The sequence below is a fragment of the Ictalurus punctatus genome, chromosome 15, assembly GCF_001660625.3.
Source record: "Ictalurus punctatus breed USDA103 chromosome 15, Coco_2.0, whole genome shotgun sequence".
NCBI classification, from domain to species: Eukaryota; Metazoa; Chordata; class Actinopteri; order Siluriformes; family Ictaluridae; genus Ictalurus; species Ictalurus punctatus.
Window position 1 is genome coordinate 8,301,172 of NC_030430.2, and position 24,689 is coordinate 8,325,860.

The 24,689-nt window shown below is 42.6% G+C and overlaps 1 protein-coding gene across 2 annotated transcripts in view; it reads right to left on the reverse strand.

The window, feature by feature from the left end:
* Positions 1-24,616, reverse strand: part of nhsa (Nance-Horan syndrome a (congenital cataracts and dental anomalies)) — a 45,823-nt gene extending 21,207 nt beyond the window's left edge. Inside the window, exon 1 of one of the 2 annotated variants that reach the window (XM_017486702.3) lies at positions 24,105-24,616. In XM_017486702.3, the coding sequence (XP_017342191.1) occupies positions 24,105-24,393 (289 nt within the window). In that variant the 5' untranslated portion in view covers positions 24,394-24,616. The remainder of the gene's footprint in view (positions 1-24,104) is intronic. The other variant, XM_017486703.3, reaches the window with a different exon arrangement.
* Between the last annotated feature and the right edge of the window lie 73 nt (positions 24,617-24,689).

Consider the following 24,689-nt stretch of genomic DNA (forward strand, 5'->3'; position numbering starts at 1 on the left):
ACAATCAGAGTAAGACAGGTCAAAGAGAGAGGCCAGAGTGAGACATATTGAAGTAAGACATGTCAGGGTGAGACAGGTCTGAGACAGACGGTCTAGCATGAGAGTGAGACAGTCTAAGTGAGACAGGCATGGTAAGGCATTTCAAGGTGAGACAGGTGTGTGTGTGGTGTAAACATGACACCGTGACTCGCCAGAAAGTGTGTTTATGTTGGTGTTATCGTAACAGACAACGACGGCGGTGATGTGAAACATTAACATGTCATCAGCGTGCGTTTCATTTGTGAAATATTTCATCATTTTATTTAACTACTGAATTATCATGTTAAAGAAGAACACTAACAACACAACTACTGAACTTTGTGTATTTACATTTCGTCTGTTGATTTATCTATTTATGTATTTATTTACAATTCGCTTATTTACAATTACTTTAGTTCATTCATTTGGGCATAATGATGGTTTTGGTATGGAAAATGATGATATCAGATTTAGTCTCATTAACAAACAGACGCGAGTGAGAGTTACGAGTAATAAATCTCTTTATTATTCAGTATCTGAGAGAATATTTTGAAAAGCAGAGCTCAGTTTCAAGGCCGAGTAATTTAATCTCCTAAAGCGATCATTTCAATAACTTCAGCGACTCCTACATGCGTCTGGTTTTCTTTTTCATTCTTTTGTTTAAAACCTCAGTGACGTTGTGAAACCTCCTGAACATAAAGCTGACATCCTGATCTGCAATTATGGACTGGAAATTCAACAACTTGGTACACAACTACAACAAAAGCTCAGTTATTATATTAGTCCTCGTTGTGCGACCTCACCCGTCCCGCCGGGTAAGGGGGGGGGGGGGGGGGGGGTGAGAAAGAGAGAGAGAGAGGGAGAGAAAGAGAGAGAGAGGGAGAGAGAGGGGGGGAGGGGGAGGGAGAGAGAGGGAAAGAGAGAGAGGGAGAGAGAGTGGGAGAGAGAGCGAGAGGGGGGGGGGGGGTGTTCTTGTTAAAAAAGCAGGTGAAAAATAAAAGGATACAAAAGAAAGAATTTGCCCAAGGTTTGGGGAAAAGAAAGTGATACAGAAAGAGGAGCGAGAGATAACAGAGCGACGAGTTTTATTTCATTTCTACAAAACAAACAGAAACTGCAGACGACACACAGCTACTGAAACACTCGCTTAATTAAAAGATGAGTCTGACGTAAAGTCCGCGGTCTTAGAGGCTTCATTTCGAACACCGTGTACAAGAGTACACAAAGCAACCGGATGCTGTGTTCATCACACACACACACACACACACACACACACACACACACAGAGCTCTGTCATCACACCTGAGAGAAACTCAAGGTCACTTTAACATTCAAAATACAAAAACACACAACAACAACAATTATGTACAATTTTAAAAAGCTCTACTCGAAAGATTACCATTAATAACTGGTAACACACACACACATACATACACTCACACACACACATACATACACTCACACACACACATACATACACTCACACACACACATACATACACACACACAAGTTCTGTGTGTTACTGGAAGCTATATTATCACGTTATTTATTTCAAATCAAACCCAAACAACAGAAAGGAGGGAACCCTATTGGACTATACGGATTACACACACAGACACACACACTCTTTGTGTCCTGATTTAAACCCAAACACACTGTGATTGGACAGTGAAGCATAATAGCCAGCCAATGACAGGTGCCAGAGCTCAGCATTGCTTATGTGTGTGTGTGTGTGTGTGTGTGTGTGTGTGTGTGTGTGTGTGTGTGTGTGTGTGTGTGTGGTAGTGTTTGTATTGTCTGGTGGGCGCAGCACAGATTGGACCAAACCGTCTGTTTACTCATTTACACTCCCACACACACCGTGAAGAGACGCGACGCGACGCCACACTCGGTCTGTCTCTCTGTCTGTCATGTTCTTCTTCTCTCTGCTCACGTGTGTGAAAATATGGCGTTCCTCCATCTCTCTCTCTATTTCTAACGTTCTTCCTCTGCGTGTCTCGTTCTCTGTTTTATTCTGTGTTGTGCATTAACAAACACCATCATCAGTCCACTGTGGGTGTGTCCCAAACATCATTCAACCCAGGTCTTTGAACAGCACAACGTTCCTTCTACCTATTTAAAGGCACTAGATATAGTCCACTAGACTTTCAGGAAAATAGTGCACTACTCATTTCTTATAAGATTCTGCCCTTGTTTGGTTTATTAAAGGCAGCATGCCTCGCACGGCTACACTTGTGTGAGAGAGAGCGTGAGAGAGAGCGAGAGCAAGAGAGCATGAGAGAGAGCGCGAGAGAGCGTGAGAGAGAGAGTGTGAGAGAGAGTGTGAGAGAGAGAGAGTGGGAGAGAGAGTGAGAGAGTGTGAGAGAGAAAGTGAGAGAGAGAGTGAGAGAGAGAGTGAGAGAGTGTGAGAGAGAAAGTGAGAGAGAGAGCGAGAGAGAGCGTGAGAGAGAGTGTGAGAGAGAGTGTGAGAGAGACTGTGAGAGAGAGTGAGAGAGCGAGTGAGCGTGTGAGAGAGAGTGTGAGAGAGAGTGTGAGAGAGAGAGTGTGAGAGAGAGTGTGAGAGAGAGAGTGTGAGAGTGAGAGAGAGTGAGAAAGAGTGAGAAAGAGTGAGAGAGAGTGAGAGAGAGAGTATGAGAGTGTGAGAGAGAGTGAGAGAGTGTGAGAGAGAGATCGAGAGAGAGTGAGAGAGAGTGTGAGAGTGAGAGAGAGAGTGAGAGAGAGAGATCGAGAGAGAGAGTGTGAGAGAGTGAGAGTGAGAGAGATCGAGAGAGAGAGTGTGAGAGAGAGTGAGAGTGAGAGAGAGCAAGAGAGTGTGAGAGAGAGCGAGAGAGAGAGAGCGAGAGAGAGAGAGAGAGAGTGAGAGAGAGAGAGAGTGAGAGAGTGAGAGAGAGCGATCGAGAGAGAGAGATCGAGAGAGCGAGAGTGTGAGAGAGTGTGAGAGAGAGTGAGAGAGTGAGTGAGAAAGAGAACGAGAGAGAGAGATCGAGAGAGCGAGAGTGTGAGAGAGAGTGTGAGAGAGAGTGTGAGAGAGAGTGAGAGAGAGTGAGTGAGAGAGAGAACGAGAGAGAGAGAGAGTGAGTTCGGGATCAGACGACAGAAATATGTCTATAATTGGTCTAAATATCCGAGCGGGGAATTTTTACAGGTCTGAGCAGACTGGCGTTTGAAGGTGAGCCACGTGTAAAGATCATAACCGCGCTTGTTAAACGGGCTTGTTTTCTAATTAGGGGCTTCGGAGGGAGTAATTGCATCCAGGCCGAGCTGTACGGCTTTGCCCCTGAACGCCGCGGCTGGAGTAACGTCTGCCGAGGTGGAAAGGCGGCTGGGAAAACGTGGAGAGAATCACAGAGTCACGGACTGGATTCGATCTCACTATAAAAATAAAACCAAGAAGGAGATTCATAAAATAAAAGTCAGTGATTTAACAACTACCTCACACTGCAGTCCGTACAGGATTTCGTGGAGGTTTGGTTTTTTCGGGATGGTTGCAGCCAAAAACGCTTGATTTTCCTGCGACTTTTTAGAAAATTTGCGAAGCGACTTGCGGAGTTTTTTTTGCTACTTGAATTTGGCTAAAACGCAAATTTTTGCCGATTCTATCGCAGCGGTGTTTGTCGGTAAACGAGACCTTTTAGCTGTATCCGTGTTCACCCGAAGCCCTCTTCCATTCACGTGTGTTGCGACGACGTCACATGACACGTCTCGGACCAACTATGTGGTAAAATTGAAAAAATTGTGCGCTCCTCCGAATAGCACGCCGTTTGCTTGATTTTGCGTTCATTTCTATGATGGGAAAAACCGCAAACTCCTACTGATGAGATGATATAAAGTTGAGATTATGATAAATGATGTTACAATACACTTTTCTGAGATTTAAAAAAAAAAAATTGTTTAATTACAAACTGACAGGAAGCAGCTGATTTCATGCTAAAATTCTGTACGTAATCTTTAAAATCGTTCAAATGTTTTTCCCTCCTTTTCAGCATTTTAATTGATCATGTAAGATTTATTTAATAAAAATCATATTAAAAATTGTGCATTTTTTATAATATTTTTGTCAGACTGCCCTCTCCTAATAACTTCCATCCACAGCATCCAACAGCTTTGTTCTTTTTTAATGACTAATCTTAGTCTACTAATCTAAAATATATATATATATATATATATATATATATATATATATATATATATATATATATATATATATATATAAAATAAACTAAGTCTGGTTTCTGGAGGAAACATAGTACAGAATTGGCGCTGGTTAAAGTGGTAAATGACCTGCTGCTCAACGCTAGACTGTTGATCATTTTCCGTGATGCACTAGCTATAATGCTAACCTGAGATGCTGAGAAACTAGCGCATGTCTTGTACACCTTCTAGACTGGAGCACTGTGACTTGTTTCTTGACCATCCTTACCAGAAAAGAGCTCGTTAGTTTAGTCATATTTGTATTACATCATTAAGATAATAAATAAAAGGCTCGGGTGTATCTTGCTGATCTCCTGAAGCAGTGTCGCCACCAAAAAGCACCAGGACTAGTTGAGCTATAAATATCTACTGTAGATATACTCTAAATATATTACACTTTATTATTTTTTTATTCTCATATATCACACAGATCTACAAGTCCTTATAGGTTCTTCAGGCCGTGATGACAAGTCCATGACCACACACATATCCTACATAAGCGTGTCAGAGGTCATGTGGGTCATTGCCACTGGTGTGTGTGTGTGAGAGGGGTATTAGTTTGTATGGGAGGGGTATTAATCGGGGCATTAGTGAGGGGCCATGAACACAAAGCATTCATTCTGCTTGGCGTGGCCTCGATCAGAGTGGAACTAGAGTTAGATGATCGCAGACCTCGGTTAAACGAGACGAAAGTGTGTGTGGGGGGATGGAGGGATAATCTGGCCTTCATGAAGGAAAAGAGAGAAAGAGAATGAGAGAGAGAGAGAATACCAAACGTTCATCAGAAGACAGCGTGAGAGTGAAGATGAAAGTGAGTGAAAAAAAACAGAAGTGGAATAGAAAGAGAGCACAAGAGAGAAAGAAGTAGAGAAAAAGATGAGAGAGAGAGAGATTAGTCATACATTAATGTAGAAAAATAAGAAAGAAAGATCAGAGTGATGTTAAGCATAAAGAGAAGGGAGAGAGAGAGAGAGAGAGAGAGAGAGAGAGAGAGAGAGAGAGAGAGAGAAATTGAGAAAAGGATGAGTGTGAGAAAAAGTGTGTGTGTGCGTGTGTGTGTGTGTGTGGTTTGGGACATGTCCACTGTCTTTACACACTATGCACTCTCATTAGTGTACTACGTAGTGTTTAGGGAATAGTGAGTGCAGATCAGAGCGGCTGCTTTAGAGATGAGCTCATGCTGTGGCTTTCTAAAATGCTGATTTGCACACACACACACACACACACACACACTCTTTTCTCTCTCTCTCTGTCTCGGTCTTCTAACATTGACCATTAAACTGTAATGGAAGTATGAACACCACACACACAGACACACACATACACACACACACATACTCTTTAAAAGCATTTCTGGCTGCAGGTCTCTGGGAGATTCCGATCCTGCACTCTGTGTGTCTGTGTGTGTCTGTGTGTGTGTGTGTGTGTGTGTTTGATGTTCCTCTTGAGAAAGAAAAGCTCTTCATGTGGAAGTACAAGGAACAGTGTATGATAAAACACACACACACACACACACACACACACACACACACACACACTTGTAGATATGGTAGATGTTTATGGACTGGAATCAGACACACGGCACACTCGCTGTTTAAGTGATTAAAGTTGTGAGAACAGTGTTGTTGCTAGGCAACTCGGAAACATGTATATTGAGTATAAGCTAGCTAATCACTGAGGTTAGTGAATTATGCAGCTAGTACGTAACGGTCGAGTGTTGTATATGGACAACGTGAAGAAATAGTGACGGGGAAACGAGACAGAATTGTACAAAACCTTGACATTTACCTCAAATATGGTGTTAATTTACCAAAATTACACTGCATCAACTTAGCATCAACCGCTAGCTAAAGTTCCACAGGTTCATTTTGAAGAAACACTTCATCACAACACACACGCCAGAAAATCTTGACTTCAGATACTCAGAGTATCGATTACCGAGTACACGAGTGTGAAATCTTCTCATAAACATGACGAGACTCAAAGCTAATAGGCTAATCAAACATGTTATTAAAAAAACATTCTAATGCTTTAGTGGAATCGGCATTATTTGCACTCAATACAAGCTGAACGTAGCAAGCTAACATACCTAGCTAATGTTTAAGAAAATTGGCTTGCTAAGATTCTTTGAGGGAACATCCCAAACCACACATTCTACTGTACTTAGTGCACTTATTTATTAGTGTGATGATACAAAATGGTGGACTGTCAAAAATTGTGCAATATGTAGTGAATAAGGTGTGATTTGGGACAGATTTTAGCATGATAAAGCTAATAGCATCCACTCACTGCTTGAATACATCCTGTACTGACTTGTACATGTGTGTGTGTTTGTGAGTGTGTGGGCGTTTCCCCTCATAGAGCAGCTGCAAAAACACAGCAGGTGAAAAAAGAATCCTTTTTTGATGTCATGCATAGCAAGCTTTACTGTCGCTACATGTTTTTCAGGTGGCGGTGATGATGATGATGATGATGATGTGTGTGTGTGTGTGTGTGTGTGTGTGTAGGCAAGGTGGCTAAACAGTATAACCAGCTACTTTTAAAACAGTACACCATGTCCATTGTGGTTGTGGCCGATAAGGGGCGGAGCTTATCAAAAAACGTCATCGTATGACATCACTGCGATAGCTAGCCTAATGTTAGCTAGCTTTGTTAACAAACCTTGTGGTTTTTAAAGTAGATAATGTAATTATAGAATGTTAGCTGCCAGGGAACTTAGCATTTGGTTTTAATTACACAATACAAGTTTAGCTAGCTTGCTAGAGATCAGAACATCCGATAGCCACTCCTGAAAGGGTCATGTTAATGTTAACTTGGCTAAGGTTAAATGGCTAATCACCTAAGCTAGCTACCTAACACAACATTAAGGAATTATGACTAAATGAGTATATTCTGTGGCAAAAACTAGCATTTTATGCAAAGTTGATGAAGGGAAAACAAAATCTAAACCTAAGTCTCGCCCCAGTTAGTCCAGGAATGTCTGTCACTTAGCAAAATGAGAACTTTGTAGTATTCAGTGTGTGTGTGTGTGTGTGTGTGTGTGTGTGCGTGCGGGTGTGCGTGTTATTACAAAACACACTCCAAGTAACATTTTGCATATGTGCGTCTTTCGTTTTGCATGGCAAAAGTCAGAGTCCACTATCAAGAATAGTTCCTGAAGAACACAGACACGTGAAGGCAATGAGACGGAACGACGGCTGGACGTGAGAATGGAGAAGGTTAAAATTGTCTCAGTGGTGAAGGGAACACTCAGGGTCATGACCCCTAGCCTAGTGACTTCAGCAGATTACAGGAAATGACATCACATCTTGTGTTTTCTTTCTGCTCTGAAAAAGAGAACGAGTGTCTGTGGACATGATGTAAACATTGTCCTGATTTAACTGTTTGCGTAAGTGAGTACAGAGACGTGCCTACCAAAATGTGTGTGTGTGTGTGTGTGTGTGTGTGTGTGTGTGTGTGTGTGTGTGTGTGTGTGTGTGCATGTGTGCATGTGTGTGTGTGTGTGTGTGTGCGTGTGTGTGTGGTGCCTGTAGCTTTGCCAGTTGCTGTCAGACCCGGTATGAATGAGTGTTTAATATCTGCGGTGATGTTCAGTGACCGTGAAGTGATTAAACCCTGAGTGAAGTTGTGCCACGCTATTGGACGAGTCACATAATCCCTGCGTGTGATTGGCCAGCAGTGTGTGAGACGAGAAGATAAAGTGCAGCTTCAGTTTCTGAAAACTCCTGATGTTGATAACTTACTTCAATAAATCATTTTATTTCACTTATTAGTTGATACGTATTTGTCTTTCTGTGTCTATGTGCATGTCTGTCTGTATATCTGTCTGTCTGTCTGTTTACCTGTATCTGTCTGTCTGTATGTCTGCCTGTCTGCCTATATAGCTGTGTCTCTCTGTCTGTCTCTCTGTCTGTCTCCCTGTCTGTCTGTCTCTCTGTATGTCCCGCTGTCTGTCTGCCTGTATATGTCTGTCTGCTTATATATCTGTCTGTCTGTCTCTCTGTCTGTATATGTCTGTCTGTCTGTCTGTCTGTATGTCCCGCTGTCTGTCTGCCTGTATATATCTGTTTGCCTGCCTGTCTGCCTATATATCTGTCTGTCTGTCTCTCTGTCTGTATATGTCTGTCTGTCTGCTATATATCTGTGTCTGTCTGTCTGCCTGTATATCTGTGTCTCTCTGTATATCTGTATCTGTCTGTCTGTCTGCCTGTATATCTGTGTCTCTCTGTATATCTCTGTCTGTCTGTCTGCCTTGATATGTTTGTCTGTCTCTCTATCTCTAACAGAATTCAGGTTTTTTTAATCTTTCTTTTTACGTTTGCAGTCACTTTCCGGAAATTTCCAACTGTGTTCCCACACCCCCCCACACACACACCCACACCCACACACACACACATATACACACACAAACAGAGATATACTAAGAAGATGCATCCCTCTGATGGTTCTCAGTGTATCAGGTGACTTTGCCAAGGGGCAGGAGTGTGTAACCGGAGACACACACACACACACACACACACACACACACACACACACACACACACATTTTGTCACACTTCATGGTTAGCAATCAGAGTGGGTATGTATCTCCCACGCCCTCAGCTCGACCTCCATCAAACACAGGAACTTTACTGAGTGAAACAGCAGCTTAGAGTCCGGAGTTCTCCCAGAATGCATCATGGTTTGGGATCAAACGCATTCTGGTTATTAAGTGTCAAAATTCTAAACACTAACCAAGATCAAGTGTTCTGTGTGCGTGTCCCAAACCACCCATCCTATTCACTATATAGCACACACAAACACCATCATCACTCCACTATGGGCGTGTCCCAAACCACACACCCTACTCACTATTCACTATATAGGCCACAAATTGTCATCTTGTGTGTGTGTGTGAGTGTGTGTGTGTGTGTGTGTGTATGTGTGTTATATAGCAGCTCACTCACCAACACAACCATCTGGAAGATCAGCTGGACCAGACACACACACACACACACACACACATGTTCAGTTATGACCCACACTTTCAGGCTGTTACTCAATCAGGCGCAGACACTTGCAGACACTGCAATCCAAAAACATCCGGGGCATGAAAACACACACACACAAACACATAACTCATCACTCTAACAGATTCCCTGAGTTTTTTCCCGCCACTGGTCATCAGGTAATGATGTCTGAGGTAATCTACTTTCGTGAACGTTAAGAACGAGAGAACAAAGTAGAACCCTGTCAGGGAGACGAGTTCTAAGCTGTGCCGTTACCTCAGAGCAGAAAGGGTGGGAAAAAACCCTGTCACATGGTCAAGTGATCAACCAGTGCACTAGTTACACCATTAGCTACATTTACTTAACCTAGCTAAGCTAGCACCGTGGGGTATTGCTAGGCAGCTAACTTCGACAGTCAACGGTTTCCATGAAAACCAGACTCCAGGCTTTAATATAAATATAACATGGGATTTTAATGGTGGCCATGAAGCTTCTAAACAAACGCGCACTTTCTGTTTTAATCAACAGAGGACATTTACACAAACAGAACACACCCACACACACACACATACACACACACACTCACACACACACGTTCCATGAGACAGATACGGGCTGCTATGGCTCTGAACCCATTCAAAGCTGCTTTCAATTACACTTGCACAACCACATACCACATAACCCTCTCACACACACACACACACACACACACACACACACACACACCCACACTTCCACCTTCCTGTCTCCCTGTCTGTCCAAAAACTTCACCTAAAACAACACTAAAACATAACAATATTACTACACACACACACACACACACACACACACACACACATACCCATCCAGGGTACTTTCCATCCTGACTAGTTCCAGAGTGGCCCAGACACACACACACACACACACACACACACACACTGCTCCCCAGAGAACTTGGATCTGATTCTATTAGTGACTTCATGACCCTCGGTCCTATGATGTAACACACCCACTCTTTCACATGCACACACACACACACACACACACACACACACACACACACACACTGATTCCCGAAAGTGAGTCAGCAGGTCCCTGCTTTTTCCAAGAACAATATTTAAGCCTGAAAACAAAAGTAGCAAAAAAACCACAAGAAAGACTCGACTGACTCGTAAAAACAATCGCAGACACAGTTAGCGTTAAAGCCAGAGTGTGTGTGTGTGTGTGTGTGTGTGTGTGTGTGTGTGTGTGTGTGTAAAACATGTGCATAAAAGTGTGCACTACACAATCAGAGCTGTTTCCAGGCCAAGCACTAAACACAACGCACTGTGTGGTTTCTCACTGAAAGGGTCAAACAAGCAGAGTTTAGGACACAAACGGTCATAAACACACACACACACACCACACACACACACACACACACACACACACACACACACATTCTGGTTATTACAGCTGGCTGTGGAAACAACCACCATAACATGATTACATATTGTAATGATGCCATGATTTGATGAATTTCCTTTTGAAACAGGAAGTCAGGGAGGAGGGCGTGTCAAAGGGCTTGCCAACAGCAACCAATCACTGTTCCCGACGACCAGTCACTGAGTACCATAGCTACCAACTACCAATCACTGATAACTGTTGCTCCTGACCAATCACTGATAACAACATTTTGAAATACAAATGATCACAATGAGTCATTGAATATGTAAATTAGTTTATGTCATTTGTCCACTTCTAACGAATATTTTGAGCACACATTATCTACTTTCCAATGAAGAGTCAAACCGGATAAAAACGCAGCCAGTGTTTAAACAGAGTTACTCTTAAACAGTGTTTCTCACTGACAATTTGCGTGCTGAGACTTTGTCGTGTTCAGTACCCAGTAGCAACCACCGCTCATCAGGTTGGTACCAGGCGCTGGGTATTTTCAACACACAAGGGATGGTCTATAATGATTATTAACATGCAGAAAGCTACACAACTCAAACTACACCAACAAGCTTACTAGCTGTTACTGTATAGCGATAGTTTTGTTTATGCAGCGGGACAAATGCACTCTAGAGGACATTTTGATTGGACATGAATTGGACAAGATTCCAAGAGTCATCAGAATGTTTCCTCTGTATAGTTATATAACTGTGCTAATAATGGACTAACCATGCTAACCGTGTAGCAAATGTGGCCTTATCATTAGCTAACCATGTGCTAACTCAGGACCCACTAAACACACAACCCTGTATATCAGTAGAAAAGCCTGATTTCGTATCGTAGATATAGTGTATCATTTATCAGGACGTGTATATCGTTAAAACCTTCGACACATCTGAGAGTGTGTTGAAACCGCAGCTCTGATCCTTCCTGGAGCCTTCAGGCTCGTTTCTCCTGCCAGCTCGCTTCAGGGGGAAAATCCTGAATGCTCTCGCCGGTGGTCTCGCAGCAGACGAGTCTTTCAGCTCTCATCACCTCGAAATCTGCTAAATCAATCAAGCACACTTTGTATGTCTCCAACCACAAATTTCCTATAAACAGTGGCTCCATTATCACAATAAATGCACACCAGACTCCACACGTTAGCGCAGCATGAGCGAACATCCGTCTAATCTCTGCACTAGCATCTGACCCACTCCGTTCTGTTAAAGTGGTCCCTTCTGACGCCATCTTTACCACAGGACGCTTAAAAAGTTACAGTGCTGAACTAGCTAGCTTATTTAATACTTTATCTTATAGCGTAATAGTAGCTTACTAGCAAGCTAGCCAGCTGTTTCGATCGATTCCATCAAAGTAGCGCTAGCTATATTTACTACCTTATGTTACAGCACTGTTTAGCTACCTAGTTTATTTAATACTTTATCTTCTAGCATAATAGCAGCTTATTAGCAAGCTAGCTAGCTGTTTCGATCGATTCCATCAGGGTAGCGCTAGTTATATTTACTACATTTTGTTACAGCACTGTTTAGCGAGCTAACTGTTTAGATATGTTTAGCTACATCAATGACTTTTCAGTGAGGAATTTTAACACTTTTTACTATAGCATGTTATGCAGTTATTAGCTATTAGCTAGCTATAAATATTTCGATAATGCATTTCAGTGACCATTGTAATGTTAGCTAACATCAAAACCAATCATAGCTAGGATCATTTATTTCTGTCTATATTTTAATATTTATTTCAGTTTATATTTATTTTGATCTGTATTTATATATTTCGGTCTATGTTTTTTTGTCTCTCTGGTTGGTGTTGCGGAACAACACGTAACGTAACAGTCTGAGTAAAGATCGGTGACGTAATGTTGTGTAATATTGCTAGCACATGGTTGTTTTACCCGATGCTAAGCGAAACACGCTGGAGTGTGTGAATGATACAGAACACAACATCCTGCTCTGTGTGTTGTAACATTACAATGGTTTCTTTGAGCTCATAAAAGCTCGTGGAGCCTCTGAAGTGTGTCCGGTTCTTCCGTTACAATTCCAGTGGAAGTTCCAGCGTGTGTGTGTGTGTGTGTGTGTGTGTGTGTGTGAGTGCGTGTGTGTGTGTGAGTGCGTATCTAAAAGACCTGAAATGTTATAAGCTCCCCGGAGTGGAATAAAGCCACATTTCAGAACTCTAATGGAGCATTAATGACGGAGAAGAAATGAGGGAAATGGGGAAGTTGAAGTTGAGTTTTATATTTCTTTCTCTTCATGCTCCTTGTTTTGCTCTCGGCAGGGTGTGTGTAAGTAAGTGCAGTTTGGGAGTGTGTACTGTATGTAACTCCACACACTGTGATAACACACAATTCCCAGCTTTGCATCATGGCTTTTTGGATGCATCAGGAAGTGTCTCAGATGTCGTGGGAAGTCCCCTTACATACAGAACTGGCTTCTTGACTCAGTGTGTGTGTGTGTGTGTGTGTGTGTGTGTGTGTGTCTGCAAGTTATTACTCGGCTTCTTGATGTATTCCTTGATATATTGCTTTTTCCCCAAGAACATGGAATGGAACATATTGCACTTCCTTGATGCCTTGATGTCTCATACTACGAGTCCTGTAACACTGTTTGCTTCGAAAACACACCCATTTAATTTCAGTTCAATTCTTTAGTGCTTTAATTTTTAAATCAGATTAAAATAGCATAACATGCGACGACCCAAGTCCTGATCATTATAATCTGCATCAGAACAATTACAGGAAGAACAACACAGTTTGTTTTTGCGTGTTTTCTTAGCAGAGTCTTGTTTTTACGTTCTGTCTTTTACATTCAGTTAACAGGAAACTTTTTTTTTGCGCAGGAAATAGTGTGATTTTAGTATAATTTTCTCACGGATTAGAAATGTTGAGCCTGATCGTAACATAATGAACGACGTCTGTGGCTCTTCTTCGCTTGTGGAGAGATTTAACATCAAGTGCTTTATCTTGCTCAGGGTCAGGGTTAGGGTTAGGAGCTGCTCAGGGTCAGGATGTTCAGTATGAGCAGATTGGTATTTTCACACTCGAGTCTGATTCTGGGCTCGTCTGGGGGACGGGGCTCAAAATCGCAGGTTTGCATTCACGTAGACGAATTCCTTCCAAATCATGGCTCGATTCGTGTCCGTATACGCCACATTGTGCACTCGGGTTTGCAAAATGGTATGTACTGGGTTCATCTATTTGCTGTTTTTGTAAAGGGGTCATGACATTTAAAAAAAATATTTTAATTTTATTACCTTCCCTGAGGGTCTCTGACCCTCGATTGGTTTTTGTGTCCTTTACCTTTAAGACTTCAACCTAACCACCCACTGCTATGATTGGCTAACATCTCTGCCAGTGAATTAATTCATAAATAAATGTGTGGAACTGTTTTCTGCGGCTGAGCCCCAGAGGGCGGGGCCAACAGTGCGATGAAGTAAAAGAAGGCGTCAGTGTCTTGCTGTAGGGGCAGTCATAGGCAAATATCTTCACCCGTGTGACATCAGAAATCCCGCCACATCCAAACGAGCCGTTTTTTGGAGCTTGGTTAAATAAAAGCTCTTTTTGTACCGAGGACGACGTATTAAGCTATGAAACTTGCAGGATGTTTTAATGGAACAATGACCAAAAGATCAAGGACAGTTTGATTTCTCATGTCATGACCCCTTTAAAAGGATTGCCCTGTGCTATCAACACTCAGGCAGTGAAGAACAGCTCTTTTTGGACGCATGGCATGTCATCGTGTGGGAATACCTGAAAATGTGGAGCCATTCATGTATGAAAGAAGATTTTTAACCATGCGATAACCATCCCAACTCTTTCCCTGTCATCACAAAACAAGAAATGACAGGAAGTGAGAGGAAGGAACGGGACAAACTGAACGGAGCACATTACCCGGCAGAGCTTCTCAAAGCTTCCGCACCTGATGGTTGAAGCGAAACCCCAAAGCACCATATTCAACAGGAGCAGGGATCGCATCTTTGGACCAATCCCAGGGTTGAAGACAGCTTACACACTTCATCAATTGTACCAAGCTCTGGCCTCAAACAGCCCCAGTTCCAGAAAAAAAGGACAATGTTTATGATTACAGCAGCAGCTCTACAGTGTCCAGGTGAGATTAAACACTGACGCAAGCTTGAGAAGTTCAAATCAGGATGAATTCCCACAAGATTCCACACCCACTCGCTAAAAGGTGATAAAGGAAATGTCAGATTTGTCCTGTGTGTGTGTGTGTGTGTGTGTGTGTGTGTGTAAGAGTGAGAGAGGAAGAGAGGAGGAATGCGACTGTGGTCCAGACGTGCAGGCAGCCAGCTTCATTCACAAACACAACCCAGATACACACACGTTCTCCGTCTCGTCTCGTCTCCGAATTCTCTCTTCTCTCCGTCTGTTCCTTTTTTCATCTCTCTTGCTTTATACTCTTAAATCCTTGTCTCTCTTCTTGGTTTATGTATAACACTTTATTGGTGTTCCTGTCATTGTTTAACCAGAGCAGCAATAAATTTAGATTTATTGCCACATTACAGGTTACACAGTGTAGTATAAACGTCACGTGAAATTTAAGCAACAAAGCAGGCAGTTAAATACGAATAAGTAGAGGTAGGTAATAAACTACAAAGGTAAAATCAAAAAATAACCCGGAGGTACAAAGATACGCTGTGCACAGAATGAAAAGCCAATAGAAAGTAGAGGTGTACACTGAGAATATTATACGTGATATTACACGTTTGCTAGCCATGGACAGGTTCGAGGGGGTGCCAATATTTTGTGCAGCACGAGACACTGTCTTTCTGTGCCATGAGGAGCAAACATCTTATCAATAAACCGGTGCAGTTTCATTTCTTTCGTGATTTCTGTTAGTATATCTGTAGAGAGCTGAGGCACACAGTGAGGACTTGCTGCATTCACTGTCCCAGGACGTAATGTACAGTTCATCAGAATCACTGAACAGGGAATGCAATATTCATTCTGAAAGAATGCTGCTCTTATTGGGTTACTGGCAATCGAGGAAAAATGTGTTTCATCTTCCACTTCCACTCGCTCTCAGCACTGCCAAGTCGCTTTTCTCTCGCTCAGCACTCAGGGGTTTTGTGGTGTCTTCCTCTCCCCACATCACTTATTCTCTGGTTAGAATTTTCCTTTCCTGGACGTGTTTAATGATTAAGTGTGCCAGTCTGGTGGTCTGGTTTAAGGACTGGTAGCATTTTAATTTGATTTATGTTATTTTTCCATATGCTGGTGGATTCGAGTGTGAGAATTTAGCTGGTTTGTGCAGTGAGATGCAGTGAGCAGGCAGGGCGGGATTTCTCGAATAAAATCCAGATATACTCTTACGTTTACTCCCTGAGTGTCGCGGGAACTGTTCTTTCTCTTAAACATTAAAGGAACACATTAATTAAAAAGTTGACAATATTGCCAAAGCATAAATCCTATACTGTTTTGTTAATAACAAAATTTCAAGCATTTTCTCCATTAATTCCTCCTAAATTTCTTTCTGTCTTTTTCTTTATTTATTTTAATTCTATTTGCGTAGAATTGTGGGGCTCTGTGATGTGATTGGTCCAGAGTCCTGATAGGGCTCTGTGATTGGTCCAGTGTTCTGATAGGGCTCTGTGATTGATTCAGTGTTCTGATAGGCCTCTGTGATTAGTCTAGTGTCCTGATAGGGCTCTGTGATTGGTCCAGTGTCCTGATAGGGCTCTGTGATTGGTCTTGTGTCCTGATAGGTCTCTGTGATTGATCCAGTGTCCTGATAGGCCTCTGTGATTGGTCCAGTGTCCTGATAGGGCTCTGTGATTGGTCCAGTGTCCTGATAGGGCTCTGTGATTGGTCTTGTGTCCTGATAGGGCTCTGTGATTGGTCCAGTGTCCTGAAGAGGCTCTGTGATTGGTCCAGTGTCCTGATAGGGCTCTGTGATTGGTCCAGTGTCCTGATAGGGCTCTGTGATTGGTCCTGTGTCCTGATAGGGCTCTGTGATTGGTCCAGTGTCCTGAAGAGGCTCTGTGATTGGTCTAGTGTCCTGATGGGGCTCCGTGATTGGCTCAGTTTTCTGTTGGGCCTGTCTCATTAGTAGAATGACCTGTTGGGTCTCAGTGTCCTGAAGGCTCTCATGTGGTTAGCGAACCGTCCTATAGGATCTCTGATTGGTCCAGTGTCCTGTAGACTTTCTTTGATTAGTCTAATATCTTAAAAGGTCTCTGTGATTGGTCCAGTCCTAAAGGCTGAAGGTTCAGTGTTCCAAAGGGATTTCTGTGATTGTCCCAGTGTCCTACTGTGTGCCTGTGATTGGTCCACTATCTTGATGGTACTCTGTGATTGGTCCTATGTCATGATGAGCTGTTGGTATAGTGTCTCTATAGATTTCTGTTATTGGTTGAGTGGCCTGATGGGGCTCTGTGATTGGCACATCACATTTGTGTAACATTATATGAGGAATGGATTTGAGTTGCATTTTATTTATCACACTTTGGTGATGAAGTGTGTGTGATATGGAATCTGGAAAATAAAGCTCTGTGTGGCTCATTTCCGATTGTGTGTGTGTGTGTGTGTGTGTGTGTGTGTGTGTGTGTGTGTGTGTGTGTGTGTGTGGCTTTACTCTGAACTTTCTTCCCAGGAAAAAATAAATGGAAATTGTTTTCTCTGACTGCTATCATTGTCGGCTGCAGTTAAGGCCAAACACACATCCACACACACACACACACACACACACACACACACACAGATCAGGTAGTTAATATCCAGCAGTGCAGAGGTCAGTCTGGTTTGTATGTGGTGTTTATGACTGCAATCTTCTTTAGATGTTTTGCAGGAGTCTGGCAACCACTACAAAGCACTGCCCGGTTAAAAACACACACACACACACACACACACACTCTCTCTCTCTCTCTCTCTCTCTCTCTCTCTCTCTCATCGGGACCAAATTAGTGGCCTCACACAACCTACTACCTGCGCTCGAAATGAAAGAGTAGAGAAGAGGTAAGTGGCGTTATTATCATTATTACCATGATTATCACAGGGGAGTCGTAAACACACGTGGTGGAGCTCGTCCACAAAGACAGGACACCAGAGTGTGTTTCATCTCTGAAATCCCAGCGTACGGATGTGTCAATGCATGTGTGTGTGTGTGTGTGTGTGTGTGTGTTAGTGTGTGTGTATGGGGAGGGGAAAGCGCTCATCCAAGAATGGTTTAAGACTGAAGGAATGCATTTGATGGCTTTCTGAAGAAATCAAACAGAAATGGGTTTTTTTCTGAATAGTTTTTAAGGTACAGTGTGTTACCTTTCACTATACCTTGGACATGTCCACACACACACACACACACACAATGAAAGATGTCAAATTGGCACTTTATTCAACGTATTTTATTTAAATCATCTGTTTGTTTTTTTGTTTGTTTTGTTTTTCAACTAACAATGTCCACCGATTTGTCCAACAAATTTTGAAGAACTTTGTAACAGAGTTTGGTTTAATTATCTCAATGCATTTATTTATTTATGCTAAATTTCTCTGGTTCAATTAAATGATGATATAATATGGATAAGTGATACATTATATCACAGTACACTTATCTGAGACATCACTGGCATCATCAGTAGTTTTATGATAATTACACACTCGGATTTACAGAAGCGGAGAGACTCAAAAACAATCTCATACGGAATATTTCATTTTCCCCTTTTCTTAAAGTGTTAAATTATTTATTTTTAAGGACGTTCAATAAAAGCATCAACGGGCCTCTTATTTTTAAACTGGATATGAATACATTTTTCCGTAAAATCGTTCGCAGGAGCATTTACGCTAGAAACGTCATCTTAATGAAAATCGTGTAAATTCAGTTGATCAGCTTTAATCGTATTTACGATGAGAATCTCATTCTGCTGCTTGGAATTGCTTTGTAAAGGTCAAAGGTCTGAGGAAGTCTTGAGCTGAGCCATGCCATGGGAAATTTCATGCCATTTATTTTAGAGCAGAAATAACACACACACACACACACACACACACACAACCACTAATCCCAGTTTATTATCTACATGCGTCACACTACCACAGTTTTAGGGTTCATGAACTTTCTCAAGGTCTAATGCTTCATTGTATGAGCTCCACCCTCTAGACCGGAATGCCAACCAGCCACACAAACACACACACACACACACACACACACACACAAAATACACATGCCCGCTTACATTCCAAGGCTCTCAATACAATACTTTTTGTTTACCAAAGGCATCGGAGATGCTTTTCTGCTCACCACGTTTGTAAAGAGTGGTTATTGGAGTTCCCGTAGCGTTCCTGTCAGCTCGAACCGGTCTGTCCAGTCTCCTCTGACCTGTCATCAACAACGCGACTGAAAGTTTTTCACACCATTCTGTGTAAACTCTAGCCTTTCTGAAATACTCAAGCTGGCACCAACAACCAGGCTATGCTCAGAGTCCCAGAGATCACAGAACCTTTCTGATGTTTGATGTGAACGAAGCTCTTGACCCGTATCTACACGATTTGACGCACTGCAGGCGTATATAAAAATAGACGACTTTCAGTTCAGTGGAAGTTTTCAGACTGAGACCATCCTCTATAAGCACGCTATAAACCCCCCTGCATGTGACACGGCACCCTCTCAATACCGGCACCTGAACATCCATTTTCATAATTACATCATCACATTCAAATAAGGCACTTCTGGAGAAGTACAGGACGGGTTTTCCTTCTCTAAAACTAATGTGACTATTCATTACAGAGTGTAAATAATCTGTTTGGGAGTTAAAACACACACACACACACACACACACACACATATACAGACTCAGATGCTAATCTCAGCTTGGATTTCACGTTTAGTGAGTTTATCAGATTCCCAGTGCAAGTGAGAAACAGAAAGAGCTCTGCTTTAAGTCTCACTCCAAACATTGCGCAACTATCACAACGGAGAAAGGAGGTGTAGGTGTGTGGGTGTGTACTGTTTGTGGGCGTGTGCTTTGTGACACTTTGCATCACTTCACCATCTGCCAGAAGAAAATGACTGAGGAAACAGTTTAGTGTGATTACGGCATGTCTGCTAGCTTTGCTAATGTTATAATCAAAATGGAGTCATGTGTCAATGTGCTTGTAAAAAAAAAAAAAGATTCCACTATATTATATTATATTATATTATATTATATTGTATTGTATTGTATTACATTATATTGTATTATATTCCTGCTGTTGTGTTAAACACAACATTAATAACATTCGAAGACATAATTTTTATATAGTTCTCATGGATAAAAAAAAATTCTGAAAGTTTAGTCAGTGGTCAATCCATGCTAAGTGTAATTTCTGGGTAATTCTAGTTGCATGGAGCATTTTCTTGCCAATTGAACGACACATCTGAAGTACATGTTGATATTTACAATACGTTTGACTGGTTTCCAGTGTCCCTGTGCCTTTACATTATCTATAAAAAAAACACTTAAAAGATCGCTAAGCTATCATTCTCAGTCTCTAGCTAAGCTCCTGCTCAGCATCCATATTTCCCGGTTTCCTAGCAACAGTGTTCTGCATGGACAGTGTGTGTGAGATATACACACTCCTAAAGAGATTAGTTTGTTTACAGTTGAATGCTAAGTGTAATTTTTGTGTAATTCTAGTTATAAGGAGCATTTTCATGCTAATTTAACAACACATCTGAGGTAAATGTTGATAGTTCCAACACTTTTGACTCAGTTACACCGTCACTGTACCCTCACGTTGTCTATAACAAGACTTAGCTAAGTTTCAGTTTCAGTCACTAGCTAAGCTCCTGCATAGCTTCCATATTTCCAGGTTTCCTAGCAACAGTGCTCTATCCCGACAGTACTGTGTGTGTGTGTGTGTGTGGTGTGTGTGTGTGTGTGTGTGTGAGAGAGAGAGAGAGAGAGAGAGAGAGAGAGAGAGAGAGAGAGAAATATACACACTCCTAAAGGGAGGAGAAAGTGTTGAACATTTCCAGATTCCCCTCGAAGCAACATGCACTCTGAGTAAGGCACAGAGCCAGGCACGTGCACCACACACGAGTGCGCACACGCGCACACACACACACACACACACACGTGCTCCTGTGCAAGCTTCTCAGCTGAACCGTTGAAGTAAACAGAACATAGAGGTAAAGAGGGACATCTCTCTATTATGCAATACACACACATGTACACAGTGACTCATGTGAAAAATGTCTGGTCTAAATACAGAGAGAGAGCTTCCAACATTTTGTGGCCTGATTCTGTCAGCATCATGTCTGACATCACACACAAACACACACACACAAACACACACAGAGTTTAAGGCTTTGCTTACCAAGTTAAAACGTCTGTAGATTCGTTTATCCCACAGCGCTGCTGAGTTCTGGATGGTGATTAGTCAGAAGGTGTTGATTAGTTTTCTAGAACAGCAGCTCTGACAGTAGCGTAGCTGCACATCGCAGCTTTATTTATAATCAATGTGCTCGTTCTACTACATTATCGTTTCTATAGCAACAGCTCGTTCTGATTTTTTTAAGTGCTCAATTTAATTGTTTTCTTTACAGTTAACACGTATGGAAGGAGTCTCTTGTCTCAGCGCTTTGTAACGTTCAAAGGTGAAGCTGTAACTTTAAGTTTTCCGACATCTTCAGGACAGTAATACACGGAATAAAACACTCGGAGATGTGCTTGTAGAGTACATTTTCTACTGTTTTGTAGCGTGACCTGTCACACAAACACACACACAAACATACACACACACACAAACACATTAGCAGTGATTGAGATTGAGATGAGCTCTGTGTGCCTTTAGGCTCTACACTGTTAAACAAAGGACGTGAGGGTGCATTCACAAATGCATTAACACAACAATTAGAGGAATTTAGTAAACATATGCATGCAAACACACACACACACACACACACACACACATACACACGCACACACACGCAAGGTTTTACAGTATGCTATAATTGTGAGGTTTTGTTTTGACTGCTCATTCACTGTAATTACAGGGTCTGATTCAAACTGAAACACACACACACACACAAACAAACACAGACACACACACACTCACAGAAAACCAGGACATGTGAGATAAAGGTCTGGGTGTCTGAACAGAGTTGTTCTGATTTATGGCTGTGTTTCAAATGGAAAAAACACTTCTAATCAGGACACACTCAGAGGACGGATGGCATCAGGGTCACGTCCCAATCCTACGAGGTGTCTGAAAGGGAAAAAATAAAAGGCCTCTGGAACAAGTTAGGTCGTGTTCCCAACCTGAATGGAGAATGTGAAATGCCGCCCACTCAGGAAGTAAAGTATAGAAGAGTCTTATCTCAGTTCACTATTTTCATAAAAATATGGAACGATGACATAACAGACAAAATATGTGCTGCTGAATAGGGAGCACTCTGAAGCATGAAGTCACGTCCCAATCCAATTCCTGCACTTTATAGGTGTATGAGAATGTAAAAAATATATAGTTACTCGAAAAAAGGACAGCAGGAAGAAGCTGGTTGCGTCCCGAACGAGATGCCGAGTAATAAGGCAGGACATGGAAAAAGAAAGGCATTTGGTTGTGTTCCATAGCGACATTGTTTGCACTACTTGCTGTCTGAAACAGAAATAAAGACAACACTTCCTTATAAGGAAACGGTCAGGATGAAGAGACAGGATGGCAGTGGGTCTTGCCCCAATCCAGCACTGGTTTATAATGCCTGCTGAGAAGCCTGATAGGGGGAAAAATAATAAAAGAAATCAAGGGCAATGGGGCATGTCTTAATCCCAACGTCTAGAGAACACACTGACAGGCGAGTTGTCTCGATTCGAATAAGATGAGCAGCCGATGAAGGCAGCGCTCGAAGGAAGGAAGTCATGTCTCAAGCTGACATTTGCATAAAACGCTGCTGATAGGAGAACTAATAATAAAACCGCTGCTCGATCAGTGCTTCCTGTAAAGCTGAAAGAGCCGGGCATTGTGGGAATTCCTGCATCCACAGGTGCTCAGCGTCAGCCTGTCACTGCTCCCTGACCTCTGACCTTTTACAAGGCCAGACTCTCTCACTGAGCCCCATAGGGCATGTTGTGATCACTAGGGAGCGCGGGGCAATGTGCACAAGGGGAGGAGCTTTTTTTGTAAAAAAAAAAAAGAAAAAAAAGAAATAAAAGAAAGGGATGGGGAGAGAGAGAGATTAGGAGAAAGGGAATGAAAAAATGGGAAGCCAGGAAGAGAACGTGAAAGAAGATGAGAAAACCCAGAGAAAAACGAAGAGGATAAGCGATGCAGTGAGAAAAATGAAAGACAGAGGGATAGGAAGAGAAAGGGCAAGGAAAGAAGAGATGGAGGGAGAGAATGTAAAACAAGGAATGGGACAGAGGAAGGGGGGAGACAGAAATGGAGAGAGAGAGAAAGAGGGAGAGAGAGAGACAGAGAGAGAGAATAAGTATAGGAATGTGCAGTTGCCGGTGTTGTATAATTGTGTAATAACATTGTTATGGAGAGAGATGGGGGGGGGGGGGGGGGGGAGAGAGAGAGAGAGGGATGGAAGCAGTGTATAAACAGATCAGTGGTGTATGACACACTCCAGATCAACACTGACGCACACACACTCGTCTAATGGAGCATCATCACGTTAAACACACTCTCTCTCTCTCTCTCGCACACACACACACACACACACACACTCTGTGGAGAAAAGAGACAAGCCCCTACAGTGTGTATATCTCCTAAATGAGTATGTCCACTGGAATGTGTACATGTTATCAGAGGGATTTCTAAAAGAAAAAAAAACACAAAGTGACAGGTTGTGCGTTAACATCATGATTTCATCAAAACGCCCCGAGCCCTTTTATAGTAATCACAATTACAAAACTACTGGCTTAGTTCTTTTATTTGCTTACACACCCTTTGTCCTTTTGATCAGGCTCACCTGTCACACTGCTCACATTCGAGATGCGGTCCATCTGTTGCTCTGCACAAAGTATTGGCACCCCTCTACCTCACCACTGAGCTGATATGATGTGAGCGCTGGTGGTTCATTCTCAGAACAGCAAAGACACTGATATGGATATGGCAGTGTGTATGTGTTTCTCATTACACAATCTAAAAGTATTGTTGCTCTATATACTGCAGGTAGCCTATACAAAGGAACAGTGAACAAAAAAAAACTAATACAGCCTGAATCAGAATCTGAATCAAATGAATCATTTTACGCACAGATCCATTGACTAGATGGATCTTTTTTGGTGTTGCAAGAATCGAATCAGTAACGTGACTCATAATGTACATCACTGTGTTTCAGAGTAAACACCGCGTTGGGGTTTGTTTTTATTCTGTCAAATATTGATCCTGAAATTCCAATGTGCCAGGATACAAAAAGAAAATACTGACAAGCGACATTTCACAAAACTTTGGAAAACTTTCTCCAGTCCAACTGCTGTCATGGTGCACCGGAATGTAAACAGTGTTAAATCGGATTTAAAAACAACAACAACAACAGGAGGAGCTGATCGTTTTCACTCACGCACTGCCTCCTGTTTGGGGTCCAGCTCCTCGGTGCTCCTCTCCATGCGGCGCACTTTCTCCCGCAGATCTCGCAGCCGCCGGTCGGTAGACGCCAGCTCGCGCTCCAGCTCGTGAAATAGCGAGCCCGCGTGCCGAGCCACGTCCGACAGCTGGCGCACGGTGCGGGACAGAGCGGCATTACTGACCGCGCACAGGTCATCCATCAGCGGCGGCGCAGAGCCGTCCTCTCCCGGGTCCGCGCTCCTGCACAGCCGCTGCGGCTCCACCGTCCGCTTGGCGAAGGGCATGTTTTTAATCTTATTCTTTTATTTTTCTTTTTTTTTTTTCCCACCAGCGCGCGCTCGAAGTATAAAATCCCACCGGAAAGTTTAGAAGTTCAGAATAAAAGAATTTTTTAAATGTTGTTTTTCCACCCGCGGGATCCCAAGACTTTTTATTCCGGAGGCTCGAAGCGCGCACGCGGCTCGGGCTCCATCCTGGTCGCACCGGAGCACCGCGCGGAGCTCGTGACAGAAACTACTCTGTAGACTCGGAGGAGCTGCGTGCACTGTTTACCACTGCTTTAAACCGGGGGCGGGTGCAC